At 40.9% G+C, this 22,527-nt stretch overlaps 1 protein-coding gene across 1 annotated transcript; it reads left to right on the forward strand.

Annotated features, from left to right (window-relative positions):
• Positions 1-1,704: 1,704 nt before the first annotated feature.
• Positions 1,705-20,325, forward strand: LOC116054692. Its single transcript, XM_031306369.2, has 19 exons — positions 1,705-1,832; positions 1,919-1,977; positions 2,068-2,128; positions 3,447-3,601; positions 3,697-3,761; positions 3,835-3,925; positions 5,342-5,605; positions 6,475-6,768; positions 7,531-7,782; positions 10,047-10,361; positions 11,119-11,240; positions 13,204-13,423; positions 13,527-13,682; positions 14,705-14,895; positions 15,422-15,570; positions 15,679-15,936; positions 16,456-16,609; positions 19,680-19,812; positions 20,098-20,325. The coding sequence occupies exons 1-19, from the start codon at positions 1,801-1,803 to the stop codon at positions 20,220-20,222; spliced, it is 3,096 nt and encodes a 1,031-aa protein (XP_031162229.1). The 5' UTR covers positions 1,705-1,800; the 3' UTR covers positions 20,223-20,325.
• The last annotated feature ends 2,202 nt before the right edge of the window (positions 20,326-22,527 follow it).

Genomic DNA, 22,527 nt, shown 5'->3' on the forward strand with positions numbered 1-22,527 from the left:
GGAATAAGGCTGGATTACATCAACAAGGATTCATGTTTAAACCTGATTAAATCATGGTTTAATTTTAAACTTCAAACTTTGCCCTTGTTTTTATGTTTTTCCAACAAGCATGTAGCTACTGCCCCTTCCTGCAGTGACAAATTTGCAAAGTTTCCCATTAAAGCTTGTTGGAAAAGCATGAAAACAACATGTTAAACCTTGTTTTTTTGCTAAATTCTGATTAAAACTATCTTAGATTAATTGAATCCAGCCTAAGTATCCTTACAGTTTTTTTAAATCACTTTTTTATATTCAGGTTTATCAGTTACTGATGTTTAATTAAAACAACATATACCTTTATCTGTGTACTTCTAAATTGCAGATGGTGGACTGCAAATTTCATTAAGGTGCACATCGCCACCTACAGGCCTTCTGCACCACAACATGCAGTAGTGATTCCCATGGGGTCCCAAGACGATTTTGAGTCATAATAGGGGGACAAAAAGAAAAGAAATGTAGCACAAAATCATGTTTACTTTTCCCACAAAACCTTCAAATACATAAGCTATCTGAGAGGGGACACTGCTCATCTATGTCCACACTAAAAACCTTGTGATTAGAGGACACAAGAGCATGCTGCTTTATTTTAAAGGGTCACAAGCTGAAAAGGTTCAAAACACTGGCATACTGTCTCCTCACACTGTGCAGGATCAGCATCAATGTATTTATGTCTTTAGAAAAGGGGGCTTCAACGTTTTTTTAAACCAAGGACCCCTTAACTGAAAGAGAGACGGATCAGGGACCCCCTACTACATATATTGTATAAAATGAAGTTGCATATGGGCCTATAATAACATGTAGGGCAGCCTAAAGTGTTTATACATATATTTTTAGTGCATAAAATACTAAGCTATTCAAATAGCCTAATAATTGTTGGCATGATTTTATAAATCACGTTTTAATGTTAAACATACATGTGGCACAGTGAATCCTTAGGATGAACTGTATCTGTGGATGGCCTTAGTGACTACCTTACCTATAGGCCAGTACGCCTATCAGTGGGGATTTATATTTAGTAATATGTTGGACTTATATATGGACTTTTTTTTAAATTTTTGATAAAACTTTCAAAACTGAACAATAATTTGGAGGCTCCTGTGCATTGAGCCTTTTTTAATCATATGTTATTCTCCAGAGTTCTCACCTTTTTTCATGAAAGGCTAGATCTGCTAACATATTGCAGCATTATTGCCAGGTCTGCCACTGCCTTTTAGGACAATGCTTGTTTCTGATTGGTGAACTTGAAAACCTATGGAGGAGTTTCTATTCTGCAATTACACACACACACACACACACACACACACACACACACACACACACACACACAGAGGCGTACTTGGTAGGTATTTAAGGCTTTTTATGAAACTGTATTACATACTGAACCATTAAGATTAAATCTCTTTAAATGTGACTTCAGGTTCTGATTTTTGTTTTTAATTTAAAAAGCGATTTAGTGGTTCTATTTTTCTGTTGGTGGCCTTTACGGTAGCCAGCCTATATCGTAGCTAACATAACAGCTTAGCTTATTGCTATTAACTGTTAAGCAAGGCACATTCTTTATTAATCATTATAAAAGTAAGTTATTCATGAGATTACCACAACAATAATAAAAAGAGTCGATATTAGTATTGGAGACTCAAATATATGACACGAATATATCTTCAGGAACTTCCGAGCGGCGCGTGAAGGCAGCGCACACCTGCCGCTCATTAGGACATTAGGACAGCTCACATTTCCAGGCAAGGCTTGACTAAACTCGAAATGCTGTCCGTTGACGGAATTGCAAAGAAAATGTAAGGAGGCCTTCCTACAGTCGATTTGATAGCCTTTCACTTATCTCACTCGAATTCAGCGGATTAATCATCTTTTGTATTTTCAGGAACTCCTTCGAGTTTTCGTTCATCGTTTTCATACTGGTATCTCACACTATATCGTTTGGTGAGTAAAACACTGCATCCGACATATTGCTGAGTTAAGATAAACCAGCTTGTGAGACATTTGGAGATATTCCAATTGATTTTCCTGCAGGACGTACCGACGATATGTCCTTCTCAATATGCTGGATGAGCAAGGACGATGCTCTGGAAAGGTAAACCAAGACAGAAAAAAAACTCGTTTTTGACACGTGTACTCTACAGTATTTTACACAATGCTTAATTTTAATATTTGATCGAGAACTGTTTGGAGAGAACCTCAGGCCCAACTATATTTACAAAAACACAAATTAGTGTTTCTCTGCTAATCGGCCAATATGGACATCTAGTTAAACATTACTTGTATGACTCAGTATATATCTCTGGTGAATTCATCATACATTATGTCAATGTAATTCCAATCTTTGAATCTCTTCTCAACTCTGCTCTCATATTTACACTGATATGAAGTAGGGCTGGGCGATATGGCGAAAATCAAATATCACTATTTTTGACCAAATACCTCTATCAATACCGCAACGATATTGTAGTGTTGACTATTGGTGCTTTCACAAAATATTTACACAATGAGATTTTTGATAACTATTCATCAGTAATGTGGATATAATGACTAAGTGTAAATAATAGAACAGTTACAACAGTCTGGTAAGTTCAGAAAATGACACAAAATGTAACCACATCAAGACTTGTTGGGCCCAAAACAGACTCCCCCTCTATGAAAGAAACGTTATTTGTTTGGAGTTCTCTGGTGACCAAAAGTATGTGGATACATGAACATGTGATTGTTAAACATGCTATGCCATGCCAAAACCACAAACACTAATCTGCAGCTGTCTACATCTGCATCCTCCACTCATCTAAGAAGGCTTTCTGCCAGATTTTGGAACCTGGCAGGCATTTGTTCCCATTCAACCATGCGTGTGTTAAGTGGGTTACGACATTGAGGCTGTGTGATGGTATGGCGTTCCCGTTAATTCCAAATGTGTTGGATGAGTTCTGATCAGTCAAGTTCCTCCCCACCAAAACCAATTTTGTATGGGTCTCCATTTGTGCACTGGGGCATTGTCATGTTTTCAAATTTGAAATTGTCTTACCGTAATTGTTGCCACAAAGGTGGATCACACTATTGTCTGAAGTATCATTGAGACCTGTAGCATATAGATTTCCCTTAATTTGAACTAGGGGACCCAGCCGAAAGTAACGAAAAACAGCCCAAGACCGAAAGTACACACAAGTGATTGGGGTGTCCACATGCTTTGGGTTACATAGTAAACTTTGTACAAGCTGTCTTAGTGTATCAGATGGATTGAAGAGTTGTGGGTAAAGGGATAAAGATTGTTGTTTAAGTGAAGTTTAACCAGGTCTGTCCATGTGGCGATAAGCAGGGCAGCATTAAACAGACAGGTTTTTAGATATGATTTGGAATGACCTTGTCTAAATGGAGTGTACCAAGGCTTCATTCTTTTCCTTTAGGTTAAATGGAAACATATGGCTCAATGGCACATCACTTAAACTCCTCAGTAAGGTGGGTAAAGTGACCTCCCTGACGGTGTCCCCAGCTGTTGAAAACAAGCTAACACTAAAGTATGGAGGCTCTGTTCAGGCATGGACGTTAAGAATCGACCCACGTAAGAATCTTTTTAAACTTTTTTTTTTTTTTTTTTTTTTTTTTAAAGTCACTTAAAATCAGTAGTTATAAAATGTTAAATTAAATGTATCTAAGGTACAAAGTTCACTAAGATCCGAGGCCTGCAGAAACCCCTAAAGCAACCAACAACTGTCACCAAGGTACTTCTCATATAACAGATACAATTACAATATACTTGCTTACGTTGATGATCCCTCGTACTTCTTTCTTCAGGGCTTCTTGGAGATGAGTCCCAATGAAGTGTTTTCATGTGAAAATGGCACACTATTCTTCCACCAAGATGAAAACTTCTTCCTTGCACTTGGTGAGATTATCTGTTTGTGTGTATTCTTCTTTTTGAACTTACATGTTGAGCTGACCTCAGTTTAGAGTTCAGGCTTAGGGTTAACGTTGCTTGTATTGCTGATTTTTGGTCAGAGGTTACTGTAGGTTAAGCCAGACAGACAGAATTATATTTTGATTTCTCTCATTCACACCTCCGTTCCTCCGCTCCCTTGCTCTTCCATCGCCCGAGTACGCAGCCATTGTCCCTGCAGCCGGCAGTTCAGTGTGCCCTGGCTTGCATGCTCTCTATTGCTTTTTCTCTTCTTTTTTTTTTTTTTTATAAATGATCTGGGAAGCCCAAGCCTACATACACTTTTAATGTTATCAAACAAAGAGAAATGTTCTCCTGTCGACCTAAAATGGTCATAAGTCGAACCCTTGTTTTATGAATGAAGTTTTGTTACTTTATGGGTTTAAGGATGGTGATGGTGCTCTGTTCATCTGTCTGTCTTAAAAAAAAAAATCATTGTTCCAGAACAAGATACTTGAACAACCATTGACCAGACTGATGTTAAATGAACTGTGGATTTTCCAATGTGTCCAATCTTTGTGTCCTTTAGTCTAGCGCTGCTCTCAGGCCAAAATGTCAAGATATGTAAATCTAGACCGCAATGAAGTTAAAGTGATGGTTTGGAGTAATTTCACCCTAGGGTCCTTTGCACCATCACCTTGAGCCAAACAACCCCCCATAAGCTTTTTTTCCCTTGGTCTAACATTGGGCGGGTTAGCATTATCAGCCGAATGGCTTAGTGCAGGTGCTAATGGATCCAAGAGTGTATCTTGTAAATTACCCCACTAATAAAGTTTATTTAAATAGCACTTGCCTGATGCCTTCTACTCTCTGCTGCTAGCGCTGGTAGCTAGCTAGCTCTCCGATTCTCCTCCATTAGTTGTAGCTCCTCGTCCATGTATTCAGGCACGAATAGGTACAGGCGACCTTCGAAATTGAGCCACTCATCGTTGTGTTCGATGCTCAGCAGAGAGGAGTATCCATCAGGCAAGTGTTATTTAAATATACTTCTGGTGTAGTTACAAACTTTCTAATGCCTCGTTTTATAAGTACAGAAACTATTTGTACTACCGTAGAAGTTTGGTATCATTCCGGGCATTATTAGTGGGGTAATTTACGAGATACAAATGTGGATCCGTTAGCGCCTGCACTAAGCTAACCAGCTGATAACGCTAACTCGACCAACGTTACAACAAGGGAAAAAAGCTTATGGGGGGTTGTTTGGCTCGAGGTCAAGGTGCAAAGCATCCTAGAGTGAAATTACTCTGAACCATCACTTTAACTGAGCACATTTATGCAAGTGAATGAATTCATCATTTATGGTTTAATAATGCTTTAAATAACTATTTCTTTGTGTGACTGAAACTCCAATTTTGCTTATCCTAGGCCACACTATGCATCTCCCAGTCAAGCTGGAGTCCAGAACTCCCTCCATGTTGCAGGTCTCCTGGGTGGAGAAGCGCCCAGCAGTCAGCAACAGCCTCACGGTGACACTGTACCACACTGAAAGTGGCTCCTATAAAACTCTGAGCATGGACACTACCACCAACAACCACTACCACTTCACTGCTCTGGACTCCTGCAGCCTCTATGTGGCCTGTTTGGAGACTGCAGCCTCTCACTCCATCACCTGCCTCTCGACTATTACTGGTATGGACTGTTGGTGGGATGGATTAGCAGACACCCACAAATAGGTTACACAGGTTACAAAAACCAAACCCATTTCTTACTTTGTGGTATCAAGTCATAAAGATACTTTTAGTTGTATTTGCCCAAGTTTTAAGATATCCATCTGACACTTCCTTTGCCACTCCAATTGTTTTAATGGTGCAAATTAACTTTATTCAGTTGGGGACAGTTCACCCCAAAAAAAACCCATATTTTTCCTAGTGCTATTTATCAATCTAGATAGTTTAGGTGTGAGTTGCCCAGTGTTGGAGATATCAGCTGTAGATAAGTCTACCTTCTCTCTAATATAATGGAACTACATGGTCCTCAGCTTGTGGTGCTCAAAGTGCCAAAATTACATTTGAAAAACTCAACAGCAATGTCTCTTTCCAGAGATCTTGACCCGGTTACTCAGGATTATCCACAGACCTGGTTGTGAGCAGTTTCATGTAGAAACTATTTTCTTTCTACCGAACTACACCCGCCAACCGTCTCACCACGCAGAAGAAAGCATTCTAATGGACGAGAGGCTCCTTGTCTGACAGACAACAAACATAGTGGAGCATCAAGCAGCTCAAGTGCCAGATATTTTTCTTCAACGTTGATGGAAAACAGAGCTAAAATGAGAGGGATTACTGGACTTAGATTCATCAAGTGGCCAGAGACACGACTCCAAATGAATGCTAATGTTGGGCTGTATTTTCTAGATGTGTAAATAAGCGACTTACTTACTTAAAGGTGATATTATGCGTGTATTAAGTTTTGTGTGAACAGCTGTCCCCAAGTGGCCAAAAATATCTGTGAATGCAGGTTCAAAACGCTTTACCAATTCTTTATCCTTTTTCTGCCAGACCCAGACATTCCCAAGGACTTTGAGGTGACGTCATGGAACAGCAGCAGCATATCGTTGGCCTGGGACTGCCCTGCGAACTGCAAGTTCTCCTCCTTCCTTCTCACCGCCTTCTACCTCAATGGCGCAGACCAAATCATAGAGGAGGAGCTCTTGTGGCACAAGGAGGACACCTTTGTGTTCATCCTGTCTGACCTGGAGCCCTGCACCAGGGTTAGATTTGGCCTGCAGACGGTCTGCCAGGCGGGGATAGAGTCCCGTTACAGCAAGATGGTCCTGAACGATGGCAACTCTGGTAAGTCCTGCACAGGTTGGTGAAAAATAAGAAATAAAAAGAAAAATACGCAGAGCTAGACAACAACTACGCATAATACAAAAATGAAGACATTAACAATGAAACATGTTTCATGATATCCTTTTACAGTTTGAGATCCCTGTCTAACCACAGATAGTTACTGTACCATCTGTGAAGTCCAAAAATGATTTTCCTTTTCTTTCTTTTTTTTTATCCATTTTACAGGCAATATTTTCCAGAGCTTACAAACTAAATTAGTGATGATGAGAAATAAAACGCACTGTTCCTCATATACACTCAGTCAATACAGCCTTCTTTGGTCTGGTAGCTTATGGTGGCTAATGCTAGCTAATCTAACAGCTAAATGTATGTTGATATTGCCATGTAAGAACAGAAGAGTCATCAAGTCAGTATGTGTTCACTGACTTGATGACTCTTCTGTACCACTTTAGAACTTACCGTTACCTTGTAATTGTCACGTGTGGCAGCGGTGGTTGGTTACACAGTAATGCCAAAAAAATGACTCACATTTGAAAGAGCAGACGTTTTAAGTGAAACTTCAGTGATCCCTGCTGGGGGAAACGGGTAATTGCAGCAAAGAATAGAAAACTGTACACCAGAGTAGCATATGAACATGTATATTTGAGCGAATATGACAAGCAGCTCTTGTAAAAACCCTAAAGATGATTGTCTTCATCCTGCTGATGCCGTCCTTTTCAAAAGGACCACAGTGCAAGACATCATCCTCTCTCTACTCCTCAGTTCACTCCAGCATTGAGGCCTTGCGTCAGACATCTTATGGCCACGACAACTATGCCCTGAGCTGGGATGCCCGGGACACCTCGTCCATCTCCATGTTCAGAGTCTACCACGAGGGAAAGCTGCAGGGCACCACGCTCATCACCAACTTCACTGTGGGGGGGCTGCTGCCATGCCAACAGCACCAGGCTAAGGTGGAGGCGCTGTGTGGAGACGGTGTGCTCATGAATGCCAAGACGGTTGCAGCACACACAGGTAATGTAGAAACATTTGTGAAAAGTTTGTGTGGTCTTCGTAAATGAGGAAGAAAACATCAGGCTCTTGTTGTGACTTACTGCGGGGTTTATTCTGAGGTAGTTCATGTAGTGGTTAAAATCCTAAAAGGAAAGTACACAACTTAATCATTTCCCTCCTAAAGAATAAATCAAATGTGATATGAAATATACCAAACAATGCAATCTTAAATTACAATCTAGTATATACAAATGATCCACAGTCCGTCCGTCTGTCTCACTAGCTTTTACTCATTAAGGCGACACACTACAGGCAAAACATAATTTCTTCATGCACTAGTCAATGTTGAGATTTTGGGCTATTCTGCTTCCAAAACATGTCTTCTTTTAGACTAGCTGAAATGAGTTTATTTACTACACTTTCACCCAAAGTTAGCATCAGATAATAACTCATTTGCATATTTTAAACATAACATTTCAGAAAACTTGTAATACAAAGAATAATTGTCTTAATGTAAGTGATCAACTGGAGAATTTTTATATCTATTAACTAACATTTGTACCCTATTCATCTGCAGTGTCCTCAAAATGTATGATATTTTACATTAAGTCTATCAGTTTGGGTTTGTTCATATATCATGCATAGTAGAATTTGTATAACATTTTATTCCTAAACATGGCGAATGGATTTCTGTTTTTTTATGGCTGATAGTATTTTCTGATTTATGGAGTGATAAAAAGATCCAAAATCCCCTCAGTAAAAGCCTTGTACTGTAATATGGAAATGTATACAAATTAGCACATATTTTATACAAATGTATCATTTGCATATTTAAAGTGACTATATCATTTTTTTTGTGTTTCTAAAGCTCTGTGGTTTTTCATACAGTGGTCTTAAATGACCTGTAACAGCAAATGAGACTAACAGTGAAAATAATGCTATTGTTATATAGTTTTTAGTAAGACATCTGCCTGGGTCAGATTTTTTTTATTTATTTCTGTGTTTCTCAGTATGACTTCTCTGTTTACAAAATGGTGTCGACATTGGCGCGCAGCAGCTCGAGTGATGCGTTTTACTGCTTAGAAAGGACAACAGCAGCGTTCAGCTTTGGAGACGAAGAGGACATAAAAATGAAAAGATAATTACCTCTTCTGAAGAGTTAATTCTCCGTGTCCTCATTGATTTGAGGGGTTAAACACTACTATCAACTGGAGGAGGGGTGGGGGTGAAGGCTTGTGTCATGTGGTTGCGCCGACGATGTTGTCATCACTTAGAATTTCCTCATGGGGGCGACATAATCTACACACTCTAGCTTTAATACAAAGATTAGTTGTCTTAATGTAAGCAATCAACTGGTGAAGTCTACGGTGATATCTATCAGTTAACATTTTGACCCTATTCACCTGCAGTGTCTCCCCTTTAGGGTGTGAACTGTGGGAGGCGGGATAGATTCCTCACTTGTTCCATACTGCTTTCCTGTTGTCTCAAAACAGCCGCGCTTCCATTGTCACAACTGTGACAATGAAATCCATTTAGCTGGGGACAAAGTGATGGTTGCCTTTACTGCCAAATCCCCTCTCAGCATTAGGTAGTGCTAAAGAGGGTGTTTTCTCTCCAGCACATGTATTCAAACTAGAAACTTGAAAGTCAAGTGATGCGTACTGAGGCAGATATTCACATTGGTTTGAGTCAGAGATGGGGACTCGAGTTTGAGTCGCACTTAAATCGCACACAATGACGTCAGACATGACGTGAGACTCGTCCTCAAAAGATTTCTGACTCGACTCGGCCTCGAGGTGTAGGACTCGTGAACAATCTTTCATGTTTAGGAAACATCAGCTGAGCTGACCTTGACCTATACGCTACCTTCGTAGCACTTAATACGTAACGTATCTACTGCATGCAGCCACACGTGAGAGAGGACAACAAACACGTCGGCCGCACCGGCAGCTGCTGTGCCATTCATCTGAAGCTTTGCGCTAAAAACTTCAGACAAGGCCCAGAAAAAAGAAGCGCTGAATGCAAAACATGTGGACTCTAGCTCAAAGACTTGAGACTTGACTTGAACTCTAGCTCAGAGACTTAAGAGCACCTCTGACTCGTAAGTAAGAACATGTGACCTTTTAATGAGCATCTTGGATATTGGCACAAAAAGTGAACTGAGTTACTCCTCCCATTTTCATTTGACTGGCTCTTTTATTAGGAACATGATGGTGATGTTTGTCACATATGTATACACAGTTTCTATCTTTGTTAACATATGGCCTGACACTGTGTGTATCCAGGACCTCTGGGTGTTTCTGAGCTCAGGTATCACTCCAAAGACTCCACCGCCCAGTGGAAACCCCGCACCATGCACCAGCCTGCTGTGGCCTTTGTATATGAACTGTCTCTGGAGAACGGCACCACCATCCAGAGCAGCCGGGTGACTGACACAGAGCTGTCTCTGCCAGGGCTGGAGGAAGGGAAGACCTACATCCTCGACGTGTGGGAGGAATGTGATGAACAGAGGGAGTCGAAACATTCTCATGTGGGTTTTGAGGGAGCTAATTCATCCTTAAAGCTCTTTGTGAGAGCTACTGGATCTTCTCTGGACCAAGGTCAGTCTGAGGTACCATTAAATCAACGCCGTACGTTTGTCAGTAGGTACATTGAGATACAGACCCTATGCCGTAGCCTGACGTGCACCTCTCAAAAATGTTACATGTTGCGGCGACGCAGACCACAACAACTGTGATTGGTCCGCTTGGCCGTGGTTTGGTAGTGTTGTATTTCCCCCTACTAATTTCCTGGTTCTCGTTCTCCGTGAACATAAAATCAAGGAGAGGGTTAACTTCTCCTGCTACAGCTTTCCCACCTGTGGTCAGGAAGCACAGGGAAGGCACTGTATCTCCGTCTACGCCTCGAGAGTTGGTACTGGCTCCGGAGCTAATCCCTGTCACTCTCTCACTCACTCTATAACAAACTCCCCTATTCTCTTAAAGAGATACGCTAGAACAACGCAGACACCAGCGCACAAGTATAAACATCAGGCCGGCTACGTTGTAAACCCCCGCAGAACCATAAATCCCACTTTAGTCCAACTCGACTGCTGTAGCTGTGGGATTTTGGTGTGTCACTAGTTTAATCTGACAATCCACTGAACATTTGTCAGTGTAAAACAGCTGCCTGGTATTCCGACGTAACTATCCAAGAAAGCTAGAATAAAAAGAAAAATGGGAAACTTGTTAAGTACAAAAATGACCAGACGATAACTTTTCCCCAGCATAGGCCTGAATCTATTTATGGTATACTTGTTGATAATAACCTTTTCAAGATGAAGCTAACCCACTGTTTCCGTTTTTGTGGCTTCTCTAGAGCTGCAGTTAGATCATTCCAGCATGGGTCTCACAATAGTCGTGCCCTGGTCACTGCCTGAGGATCTACTGGAGGACATGTCGGAACCGAGAGCTAAAATCGGGAAGATTTTTCAAGATAAGGTGGAAGAAAATTCACGGTTTACATCAGTGATCACAGACTGCATATCTGGTTTTCATCCTAACTTTATAGAGTGTTGTGTCTGCATGATTTCAAATGAGATCTAGGCAATACAAAGTTTCTTTTTGTTGACACATTGAGTGGAAGTCACACAAAGAAATTCTACTTTTATTAGCCAGAAAATTGAGGTAACTGAGAAGACCTTCTGTCCTGGAAACAACTTGTCCGAGAACTTAAACAATTCACGAATCTCAAGATTTACAACAAGCACGGAAACACTGTCAAGACAGCATTACAATTTACGGTCTACAACAGTGCTCGAATTATCTTTTTGTCTTTTAAGGGGGTCTCTCTATCTCATAAAACAAAGTTGGCACACCCTGCACATAGCCTAACAAGGCTATACAATTAAATAGTCTAGGCGCGAGTGGCGCTTTTGCGCAGTATATGCGCACAGTAGGCCTAGGCTATTATCTTGACACACGCACACAACAGACAGAGATTTTGTTTTTACAGAAATGGAGTCCTTTTAATTAAATTCAACATATTATTCATTGTAATAGTCCATATTTCATTTAAATTTTGCAATACAAAGACTAAACGATTTAGTCTGAGTGTCATTCTCAATTTAACAATGAAATAAAACGTAACTCAATTGAACCAGACCACCGTCTCATATCTTTAACTTATACACAGGGAAAATGCACTAACTGGCAGAAATGAATAAAGCTATTGCACAGCCAAACTATGTTCTAGTCTTATAATGTACACGTAGTGATAACAACACCTGGGTGTTCAGTCGTCTCGTGTGTTGAACCGTAGAAATAAATAGACAAACAATTTTGGAATTTGCACTGAGATGTTGTCGGGAAGCCTATTCACTGAATATTCCGCCATCAGAGATTGCATTGTATTGCTGACAGGTGTTTCAAAAATATCTGGGAACTTTTCCGGAGCTCTGAATGGCAGAGGATAGCTACAGATTTATTTATTTAAGATGTATTGGTGGTATTTACCTCAAAAGCACATTAAGCTAAAAGCAAGGTGACTTCTTCGGACTTGCGAGTGCTGTCAAATCGATCGTAGCCTATGCGGTTTGCTTACATAGCCTAGTGGTGTAGTGGTGAAGTGCAGTCATGCTGCGTTCATGAGCATAGGGTAGGCTCAGGTCTACGTCCTGTAGTAGCCTATATTTTATTTTTTAATGTAACGTCTTTAATGGTAAGAGACCGCACAGGGATGGATAATGAGCGTTGTTTAAGATTAAATTACAATGCCAAATATGGCAGACACCTTCAGATATGAGAGACCCCCTCAGATTTTTGACTTTGTTGCTTTCATGGGAGCCAGTCCTCACTCTATGGGAGCTCGGCTCCCTCTGGCTCCCATGTAATTCGAGCACTGGTCTACAATTTTTTTTAATAAGGTAATGAAATTTATAAAAAATGGAAAATATTTTTGAATGCTAAATACCACGCAAAATTCTTTTTTTACACAAAAAAATAGTGACAGATCTCAATGAAATCTCAAAGGTTTTCTAGCATGGCTCTATGGCTGGCAGTGTTGGTCGATCCATCCCTTTGGTCCAGGCTGAAATATCTCAACAATTGTATGAATTGCAATTAAATTTTGTACAAAAATGTACGGTCAGCTACAAGATGAATTGCAGTGTTTCCCACAGATTCGAAAGCAATTTGTGGCGGGGGGGTATAAGAGTAAAAAATGACATAACATTATTGATAATACATTTATTTGATTCACAGCTGCTATATAGTGTTTTGACCTAGACAACCCAACTGCATTTTACCGCAAACTTGCGACTAGTTACTTTGTGTTTACTGCTAATTAGGAGATATGCTAACATGCTAATCAGGGAAAACATACCTACTAAATAGTGTGTGTGTGGTCAATGACGGGTCCCCACAAAGATAGTGAAACAAACGTGTCTGTCTTTGTCTCACTCAGCTACAGCAGATGTTGAATGACTTTCATCCGCCAGCCCGTGTTGAGCTGGTTGCAATTAAACCTGCAGGCGAGCCAGACAAAACAGACATTCTGTTTATGTCTTTTGATGCATCCAAAACTGAGGAAGACGTCCCCCTGCCTGTTGAAGATCAGCTGGACTACATTCACTCCCTGAATACAGACCACATGACGGTTACAGATGGGCTCATTTACTGGGAAGGTAGGTGATGGCGGAAAAAACAGCTCAACTTGTTCAAGTGTAAAGTCTGCCAGATAATTCAAACTAATACTCTTGTGTTTTAATTCCCTTGACTGACTGTCAGGTCCTGATCTGTGTGCTTCCTCCAAGCAAACTTTGTGTCCCCTCAACTCTCTGTGCATCAACACCCTGGGCTCCTACGCCTGTTTGTGCCAACGTGGCTACTACGATGTGAGCTCTGTCATCGAGCCCCCTGTGGCTTCACATCCAATCTGCAATGGTAAACTTTTTGGAGATATGTCTTGTCCTATTAAACATGTGTTGCCTTTTTAACAGGTGAAAATTCAGTTTTAACGGTCTCATGTGAAGTGGTTGATCCTAACCAGTGGTGTGAAACTAAAAATATTTTACATACAGTATAATTGGACCTCAGCAATATAATACTAAAGCTTCTTTATTATGAACACTGCAGAAAAGGTGCCTCATTTATAGGCTGTAGAGGGTACCAACAAGTTAACCAAAATTACTTTTTGTATGGGTTTATAGCCTGCTGCTAACAGTATGTTAGGTTAAAAAAAAAATCAGGGCGACTAATTGGTTGGGACTACTGTCAATCAAGCAAATATTTATAAATTTCCCTTTTGAATGCCTTAATATCCTTTTTAGTGGTCATTTTAAAAATGTAGCTTTGTCCATTAAAGCTGCAGTAGGTAACTTTTATAAGTTTTATTTAATTTTCCTCTCTACCAACTGTTGATTTAACAAGGGTGCTATGAGGGTGCCCTGAAAACAGTTCTCCTGAAATATTCTATTTATTGCTGTTATTTGGCATTTTATGCCTTCATTTAGTTACAAATGATAGTTACAGTACAGAGATGACAAAAAATGAGTGATGGGGGGGGGGGATAACATGCTACAAAGGTCCCTGGTTGGATGTGAACCTGGAACGGTGCGGCTCATTATTGGTGCCATAACCCCTAGGCCGCCAGGAAACCTCTCCCTGAAATATTATCGCCGTGTTCCAGGCCAGCTGAATCATTCAGACTCCTATCACAATTTGCTCAGCCACCAAGATACATAACGGAAGTTGAATTAGCCGTTAGGATGCAAAACAAAGTGTATTTGATTTTGTTTGAAAGTGACTGGGAAAGCCCCCTCTCTCCATGTTAAGGAGATTCCACTTTGGCTTTAGCATGCAGTTACGATGGCTGTTGCTTTTTCAAAAACCACGAAGATCTCTGCTACTGTATTATCAGAGTCTGCAAGTGTGATTCCTTGACTCTGACCCTTGTTTTGAAACAGAAAAAGGACTTTTCAGCCACTGTCTGGGTAAACTGATGACTGGTAGTATAGCAAAACCCTACCTGACTTCTCACATTGGGGGAAAGTTAGACGTGAGGCTGAACGATGGCTCGTGCCCTGTGGATGAGACTGAGATGTTCTACTACTTCCGCATCTCACGAAAAGCCTCTGAATGTGGAACTGAGAGGCAGGTGAGTGGCTGATCGAGCTAATGAAAAGACATTTCATTACTAAGTGATGGACAAATTCTGTGCAGAGAGATGCAGGGCACCACTGACCACCTGAAGTAATGGGAACATAAATACAGATGCAAGAAAAATGGAAAGAAATTGTTATATCTGGTTAAGTGATGTAATCATTGGCATCATGGGCTTCTTAATACGTACACAAACTAGAAGAGTACAGACCTCTGCCAAGAATTTCCCAGATTATTCCAACACCACATGAATGCAGCACAAATGCCCTATCTCACAATGTCAACAAAAGTGGGGGAAAAAAAAAGTATCAGCGCAGTGAATCTTTGGCCCATGCTACACCCTCCAATAAGTTTCGTGGTAATCGGGCCAGTAGCTTTTCTCTAATCCTGCTGACATTTATGTCAGTCCTAAAACTAAAAAATTGGCAGCAGATGCCAAAGTGTATTCAGTTTCTCAGTCTATTCTACCCTTTGAAGTGTGACGTATGAGTTAACATAACTCAGTGTGTGTGTTTCTCCAGGTGAACAAAACCCATATCCAGTTACAAAACACTCTGACTGTGACCATCAGAGATCAAATCATCACCCGACGGGATCTAAAAGTCGTCTGGAAGTGCATCCACCCACGACATTATCTACGCAACGCTCAAGTCAGTGTGGATGTGGAGTGGTGAGACGAACGTCTTCATATTTTGTCTCTTTGCCTGAATTAAAAAGGAAAGCATTGTTAACGAATGAAGGGCCAAAACATCTAAACCTGTCCTTTCTTTGGTTGTAGGCACTCCTCCGTCTCCCTGGTGGCGTTCAACTCCTCCCTGCAGCTAGGCCTGACCATGACCCTGCACCCTGATGAGTCATACACCGACAGCTACAGGGATGCCATAACCATGGGGCCTGAGGACACTCTGTTCTCCCAGGTGGCCCTGCAGACCAACAACTCGTTTGCTTCAGGCGTGCTCCTGCAAGTGGAGTCATGCTGGACCACTGAGAGCCCTGACCACCAGGACACAGTCCAGGGTGTTCTTCTTCAGGATGGGTAGGTGGAAATGTAGGCTGACTCAACCAATGTACATTGCTGGGATAAAGCCTGACATCCGTCCTGACATCACACAGCATCTTTCCCGCGCCGGATGTCCCTGCCCTTCTGCTGTCTCCGCTATCGGGGCTTAGCACCACCAAGGACGGTTGTGATTAGTTTAAAAGAAATACAAACAAGCCAGAGTGTCTTTCCCCCCTATCCCAGAATAGATAGGCTGTGCAGACCATAATCCACACTGACACAGCGCTGTGGGGATAGGTTTGGCAATGTAAGACTAGTGAAAATGTTCAGTTAAAGAAGTATTTTACCGCTGGAAAGAGGGTCTTTTCATAAAACTGGTCTGTCTATACAGTACAATGGCACAAACATGTTTTAAAATTGGTTCTACATGACCAGAGACAACAAAGAAAAGGATATTTTAAAGATATTTGCTTTCACTCAAAAGTGTAATCTATTTAATCTGTTTAGGTTACCTTGGATGATAAGGATACTGAATGTTGGCCTCTCTTGTTCCAGCTGTGCTGTTGACAACACGTTCCATTGGCTCTCTGTAAACGGCCTGGCACAAAACAGCAGATTTTCCATTCAGATGTTCACCATGCCCAAAGGGTTGCCCATCTACATTCATTGCCTGACCAACATATGTGGACATGATGAAGACTGTACAAAGGTAAACTAAGACCAATTCTATAAATCTTTGTCCAAGGAGGGCAACTCGGGTGCAGAAAAAAAAAAAAACGGAAAACACCTGAGAAACGTACTTTACATAAAACAACCAAAACGATATTAACAGGTAACCAGGAACATTCTGTAGGCCTACATATGGCAGCAACAAAGACACTATCAACAACGAGTAATATCAAGTTTTCAAAGTGCAATGAATAAAAACGTGCATGTTGTTTTCAAGTTGAGATTAGTCTTGCATTGCCAGACCTATCTCCACAGTGCTGTGGAGTTAGGTCTGGCTACACCACACATACATTCTGGAATAGTGGAAAAAAACTAAACAATCCCCAATCGTCTCGGTCGGCGCTTAGCTCTGGACGCAACAACGGTGGCTCTGCAAAAAGTCTTGGGAAGGAACTTGTTTTAGTGTAACATTTGCACCCCGTAAAAGAAAACGCCCACAAACAATATTAACTGAAGTTAACTGTTCACACAATACAGTAACAAGAGCTATTTAAATTGGCTGGATACATGGTTAAACGTCATTTGGTTTTACCAGTGTAACGTTACTTTGTCCAGAGCAATCCTGCCACAATAGGTCACAAAACTAAAAAGAGGAACGATTAAGTCAGCGCTCAGCTTCAAACGACAACAGACAAAGCCAGAAATCTTGGTGTAGTCATGGACTCAGACCTGAATTTCAACAGCCACATTAAGACAATTACAAAGTCAGCCTATTATCACCTTAAGAAGGGGTTAAAGGACTTATGTCTCAGCAGGATTTGGAAAAACTTGTCCATGCTTTTATCTTCAGTAGACTTGACCTCTGTAATGGTGTCTTTACAGGTCTCCCTAAAAAATCACTCAGACAGCTGCAGCTGATTCAGAACGCTGCTGCTCGAGTTCTCACTAAGACCAAGAAAGTGGATCACATCACTCCAGTTCTGAAGTCTCTACACTGGCTTCCAGTGCCTCCAAATAATTGATTTCAAAATACTTTTGCTGGTTTATAAATCACTAAACGGTTTAGGGCCAAAATACATTTCTGATCTGCTACTACAGTATGAACCATCCAGACCTCTCAGGTCGTCTGGGACAGGTCTGCTTGTTGTCCCCAGAGTCAGAACTAACTCCCAGAAAACTGCAGGTCTGCCGCAACTCTGTTCTTTCAAATTAAGGCTGAAGACCTTTCTTTTTGATGTTGCCTTTCTTTAAATAATTGTTAAAGTATTTGTATTTATTGTAAGGATCCCCATTAGCTGACACCTAGACGACCAGCTAGTCTTCCTGGGGTCCAACACTATATTTAAAAGTATAGCAGTAAAGTATAAGTCCTCTGGGAGGCCCAAGTTGGACTCCGTTAACTTATTCTTATACTGCACTGTAAATTTTTAATTTTAATTTTTTTATTTCAAAAATGAAGAGTTTGAGAACAGCAAAACAAAGAGCGGAAGCTGAGGGACATCCCCTCAGCTTCCGCTCTGTGTCAGGAAATTCTCCTGAAAATGTACTTCTGTTGATCAAGAGACGGTTGAGATTTTCAGCTCTTTGAGTAACTGGTTTGTTCTGGTCACTGCAGTAGTGTGTAATACTGGTGACCTTCCTCTGCCTATGATGTTGCCCATAAAGATTCCAGATGTAAAAGCCATTGTCTTGGTATCATTAAGGAGTCTTTAAAGCTTCCTGGGTGTGGAATCTCTTGGCTGATTCCAGAGGTGTAGCGGGCCGTATACGCCACTCTGGGCAGGAGCATTTGCCATATACCGTACCTTAAAACAGCCATAGATGGCATCAGTGCGCATCCTGCAGCCAATCATGTTACAGCCAGTCACGTAATCATTAACTGCAATTTGAAGCCTTGTTCTCTGTGGCTTTGATCAGTGGTGAAGGTAGCAATATTGCCATGTAAAGGTACTTCATTAGAAATAACTGCATTGCAAATACTCCCCTTGAGTGCTACTACTGTTTATTATTATTATTATTATTATTATTATTGATGCATTAATGTGTAAGCAACATTTTACTGTTGTAGTTGGTCAAGGGGGAGCTATTTCACTGTTTCATGTACTGTAGGCTACTGTTGGGTAGGGTTGGGTACCGTTTGGATTGTTACGATTCCGATGCCGAAATAGTACTTTGAAAATGATTCCGATTCCTAAACCGATTCTTGAAAAATGACATCAAAGGCTCTTATGGAGTTTTTTTTTTAATTAAATTATTTTAATTTAACAATATATTAATGTTTTAAAGTACTTAAATATATAATAGTAAACCTAAGTCACCTAACACATAACTACAGTAATTTAACAAATAACAGTTACACTATTAACAAGTAACAACAAAATAAATGTTGAGTTGGTATGCCAACCAGCTTCTAACTTGAAAGAGAAAAAAATGACCATATTTGCCTTCTCTGGCAACATACTACACCTCTCCTGACTTATGGCATGTCCTGCACAGGAGAAATTTGGGGAGGCTGTCCCGCCTCCCCCACCACCAGGCTACAGGGTCGGCAGAGCAAGCGTAATATGTTTTACTAGCGGTCACGTGCAGTGAATGGTTAATATGCCTTTATGTCAGTTTTGGTGAGCCCAGAGGGAACATATGGCATTTTAAAAGTAGCCTACATTTACGATAGCTAGCTAACGGTAGACTACAGAGAGAGTGTGATATTTTTACCTCCGTTTCGGAGCGTGTACAAAAAGCCGTCTGTCAGCAGTGATTGCATGTCTGAGAATAGCGCGGACACGCTTGTCACACCGCGAGCGGGCACGTGCGCTACTTGGCAGAAAAGGGAGAAAGAAAAAAGAGTCTGCCGCTGTCTGGAGCGACAGAGGGAAAATATTTCAGTCGGAACCGAAATTTGCGTTCTAATCCGGTCCAAATACTACTGTTTGCGTAGGAACATTTAGTTTAGGTAGTAGTTTCGGTACCCAACCCTACTGTTGGGTAGCTGTAGCAGGCAATCATATTAAAAAAAATCATGTTTTCATGTAAAAACTAAATCTGTAAGTAAATCTGACAAATAAATGTAAAGGAGTGAAAATCCTCAACTGAGCCTGATGTTGTAATAGAATTGCAGCAGCCAGCAGCGCACCAAGAGGTCAGGGAGCCAGATGGACAGAGAGGGGGCCCAAGCTACTGTAGTGTCTGCTGGACCTCTGGTGGTCAATAGGAGGGGGTCGTCAGCAGTCCCACCATCTTACTGTGAGTTCATGTCTCAGTCCGGAACTGGTACACACTGTTAAATATCCAGTGCACATCATGTTTTTAAAGTATCAGAATACAAATGGACTGCATCACTAGCCTTCACTGCATCTTTAGCTATATATTTCTTAAGTTTTGACATTATTTTCACCAAGTCAAAATTATTGAACTAACGTACAGTTGTGTTTTGGATTTGTGTTTTTGGTTATCGTAACTCGGTGTGAGGTATATATGTGCACTCAGAATACAGAGTTAATGAAATGACCTGTGTCCGTTTCTTTGCAGGGCCAGAGCATATGACCATGTTCTCCATTGTGGCCGGATTAATAGGCTTTTTGGGAGTAACCGTACTCTCAGTGAGTGCAACCAAAGCAATCATGACTTACTATGAGCGACTACAGCTGCAATAAAGTGTTTGGAACACCATCTGTGAGTGTGTAATGATGATCATGGAGACAGTTAACTGTAATTAACAAGACAGACGTGACAGAAATGAAACCTTATCTTCTTATGGAAATGTTTCATATAAAATCACTTTCAAAAGTGGATGTAGCAGGATGACTTCTCAGGTATAGCAGGACTATGAATGGATTATAGCACGCCTACGCTTTGTCTTCAGTCAGCCTAAACCAACCTGCTGCTGGAGCCTGTTCACCTGATTCAATCATCAATTCATTCATTCATACTGGTGTGTTTTGGGTCATTGTTTGTTGAAAGACCCATTTCAAAGGCATTTCCTCTTCAAAATACTTGAAGAGGTCATGTTGCCTTATGCTGATGTATTGAAACTGATCCATGATCCCTGGTATGCGATAAATAGGCCCAACACCACAGTATGAGAAACATCCCCATAACATGATTTTTGCACCACCATGCTTTACTGTCTTCAGTGTACTGTGGCTTGAATTCAGTGCATGGGGGTCGTTGGACAAACTGTCTGCGGCCCCTAGACCCAAAAATAACAATTTTGTTGTCATCAGTCCACAGAATGTTGCCCCATTTCTCCTTTGGCCAGTCAATGTGTCCTTTGGCAAATTTCAACCTATTCAGTACATGTCTTTTTTTTTTCAGCAAAGGGACTTTGCGGGGGCTTCTAGCTGATAGCTTTGCTTCACATAGCCTTCTTCTGATCGTAACAGTACTCACAGGTAACTTTAAGTCTTCTTTGATTTTCCTGGAGCTGATCATTGGTTGAGCCTTTGCCATTTTGGCTATTCTTCGATCCATTCGAATGGTAGTTGACCGTTTTTTTTCCCACGTCGTTCAGGCTTTGGATGCCATTTCAAGGCATTTGAAATCATTTTGGCTGAGCAGCCTATCATTTTCTGCACTTCTTTATATGTTTACCCTTCTCCAATCAACTCTTTAATCAAAGTCTGCTGTTCCTCAGAAAAATGGGTCAGTCCAGACATTGCTCTGAGTATTTCAGTGTGAAATGCACTATAACCAGCATGCACAACATTTGCTTCCTTCCTTCCTTAAATATGGGCCATAATTGACACCTGTTTCTTCACAGAATCGATCACCTCACTAATTGAACACAACACTTATTTTGAACATGCCCCTTTCAATTACAGATTAAATTACACAGAATGAGCAGCATGCATGTCATGACTGTTGGGTCTGTTGGTTTTCTATGACTCTACAACACTTACTAGTAAATTATTTGCCATGTAGAAATATCACTTCTACCGAAAACATTGATTTGAGGTTAGTGATTTTGGACTATTATTTTGAACACAACTGTATATAAAAAAATATAAAATATGCCATTTAGGATATTATTATATATGTGAAGTTTGAATATATTGAATGAAAGGCGTGTTGTTAGCCTGATGAAAGGGACCTGCCAGACCAAAGAGGTTCCTTTCATTCGGTCTTCCACGACCAAAGGTGAATAATGTTCTCCCAATGAAGAAGTTTAGAGTTGAGCCAGATACTCGGCTGAAACGAGTATCTGGTACGGATAAAGCACTTTTGCCGAGTACGAGTATTATACGAGCAATACGAGTCAATATCTGTGGTCGGATTGAATAAAAATCCTCATTGGGTAGTTGACTGTGTCTGCATTCTGTGATAGGCTAGTCAGTCACAGCGCCCCTCCCCTACACACACACAGATTTATTGTGTTGCTGTGTGTGTCCTGCTCTGCTCACTCACACAGAACAGCTCTCTCTGTCTGTCTCTCCCTCAGTCACTCAGGTTCGCGGGGCATTTCCGTTAACGTTGAGGGTTTCTTCAGCTTCAGGTTTGTTTTTTACTTTGGTTTGTAGTACTTACTTATTAACCAGTAGAGTTCTGGTAAACGTGGGGTTTGTTCAGACGTGGTGCTTGGTAGAATGCGACTCTGCCTGTTGGAGATTTTTTTTCTTTTTTAAACCGTCAGCTGGCTCTAAACAGATCTGAAAAACAGCGTCGGACTATTTGATCCGTAGAACACAGTTCCCCCCGCCCCCTCTCTCTTTCTCTCTCTGTCTCTCTGTTACTCACACACACACACACACACACATCACAAATCACACTGATCATAAAAAAATTAAAAGTTAAAAAAAGAAAGTTATGTTGAGTATGAAAACTCTTGTTCATTACATTTTACTTCATAATTGCAACCGCATGTGTTGTATTCATTGTAAACTTGTTCTGTATATAGTTTATCGTGATCAAAACCATTGATCTGAAGCTCGATGCTGTCATGTAAATAGTTTTCTAATCAGC

The sequence above is a fragment of the Sander lucioperca genome, chromosome 20 (genome assembly GCF_008315115.2).
Source record: "Sander lucioperca isolate FBNREF2018 chromosome 20, SLUC_FBN_1.2, whole genome shotgun sequence".
Lineage (NCBI taxonomy): Eukaryota > Metazoa > Chordata > Actinopteri > Perciformes > Percidae > Sander > Sander lucioperca.

Bases quoted from the DNA above. Each gene is read 5' to 3' on its own strand.
- LOC116054692 (XM_031306369.2), top strand. From the start codon at position 1,801: ATGCTGTCCGTTGACGGAATTGCAAAGAAAAT. The intron at 5,606-6,474 runs GTATGGACTGTT...TTTTTCTGCCAG, and splicing joins CTGCCTCTCGACTATTACTG to ACCCAGACATTCCCAAGGAC. The intron at 6,769-7,530 runs GTAAGTCCTGCA...TCTACTCCTCAG, and splicing joins CCTGAACGATGGCAACTCTG to TTCACTCCAGCATTGAGGCC.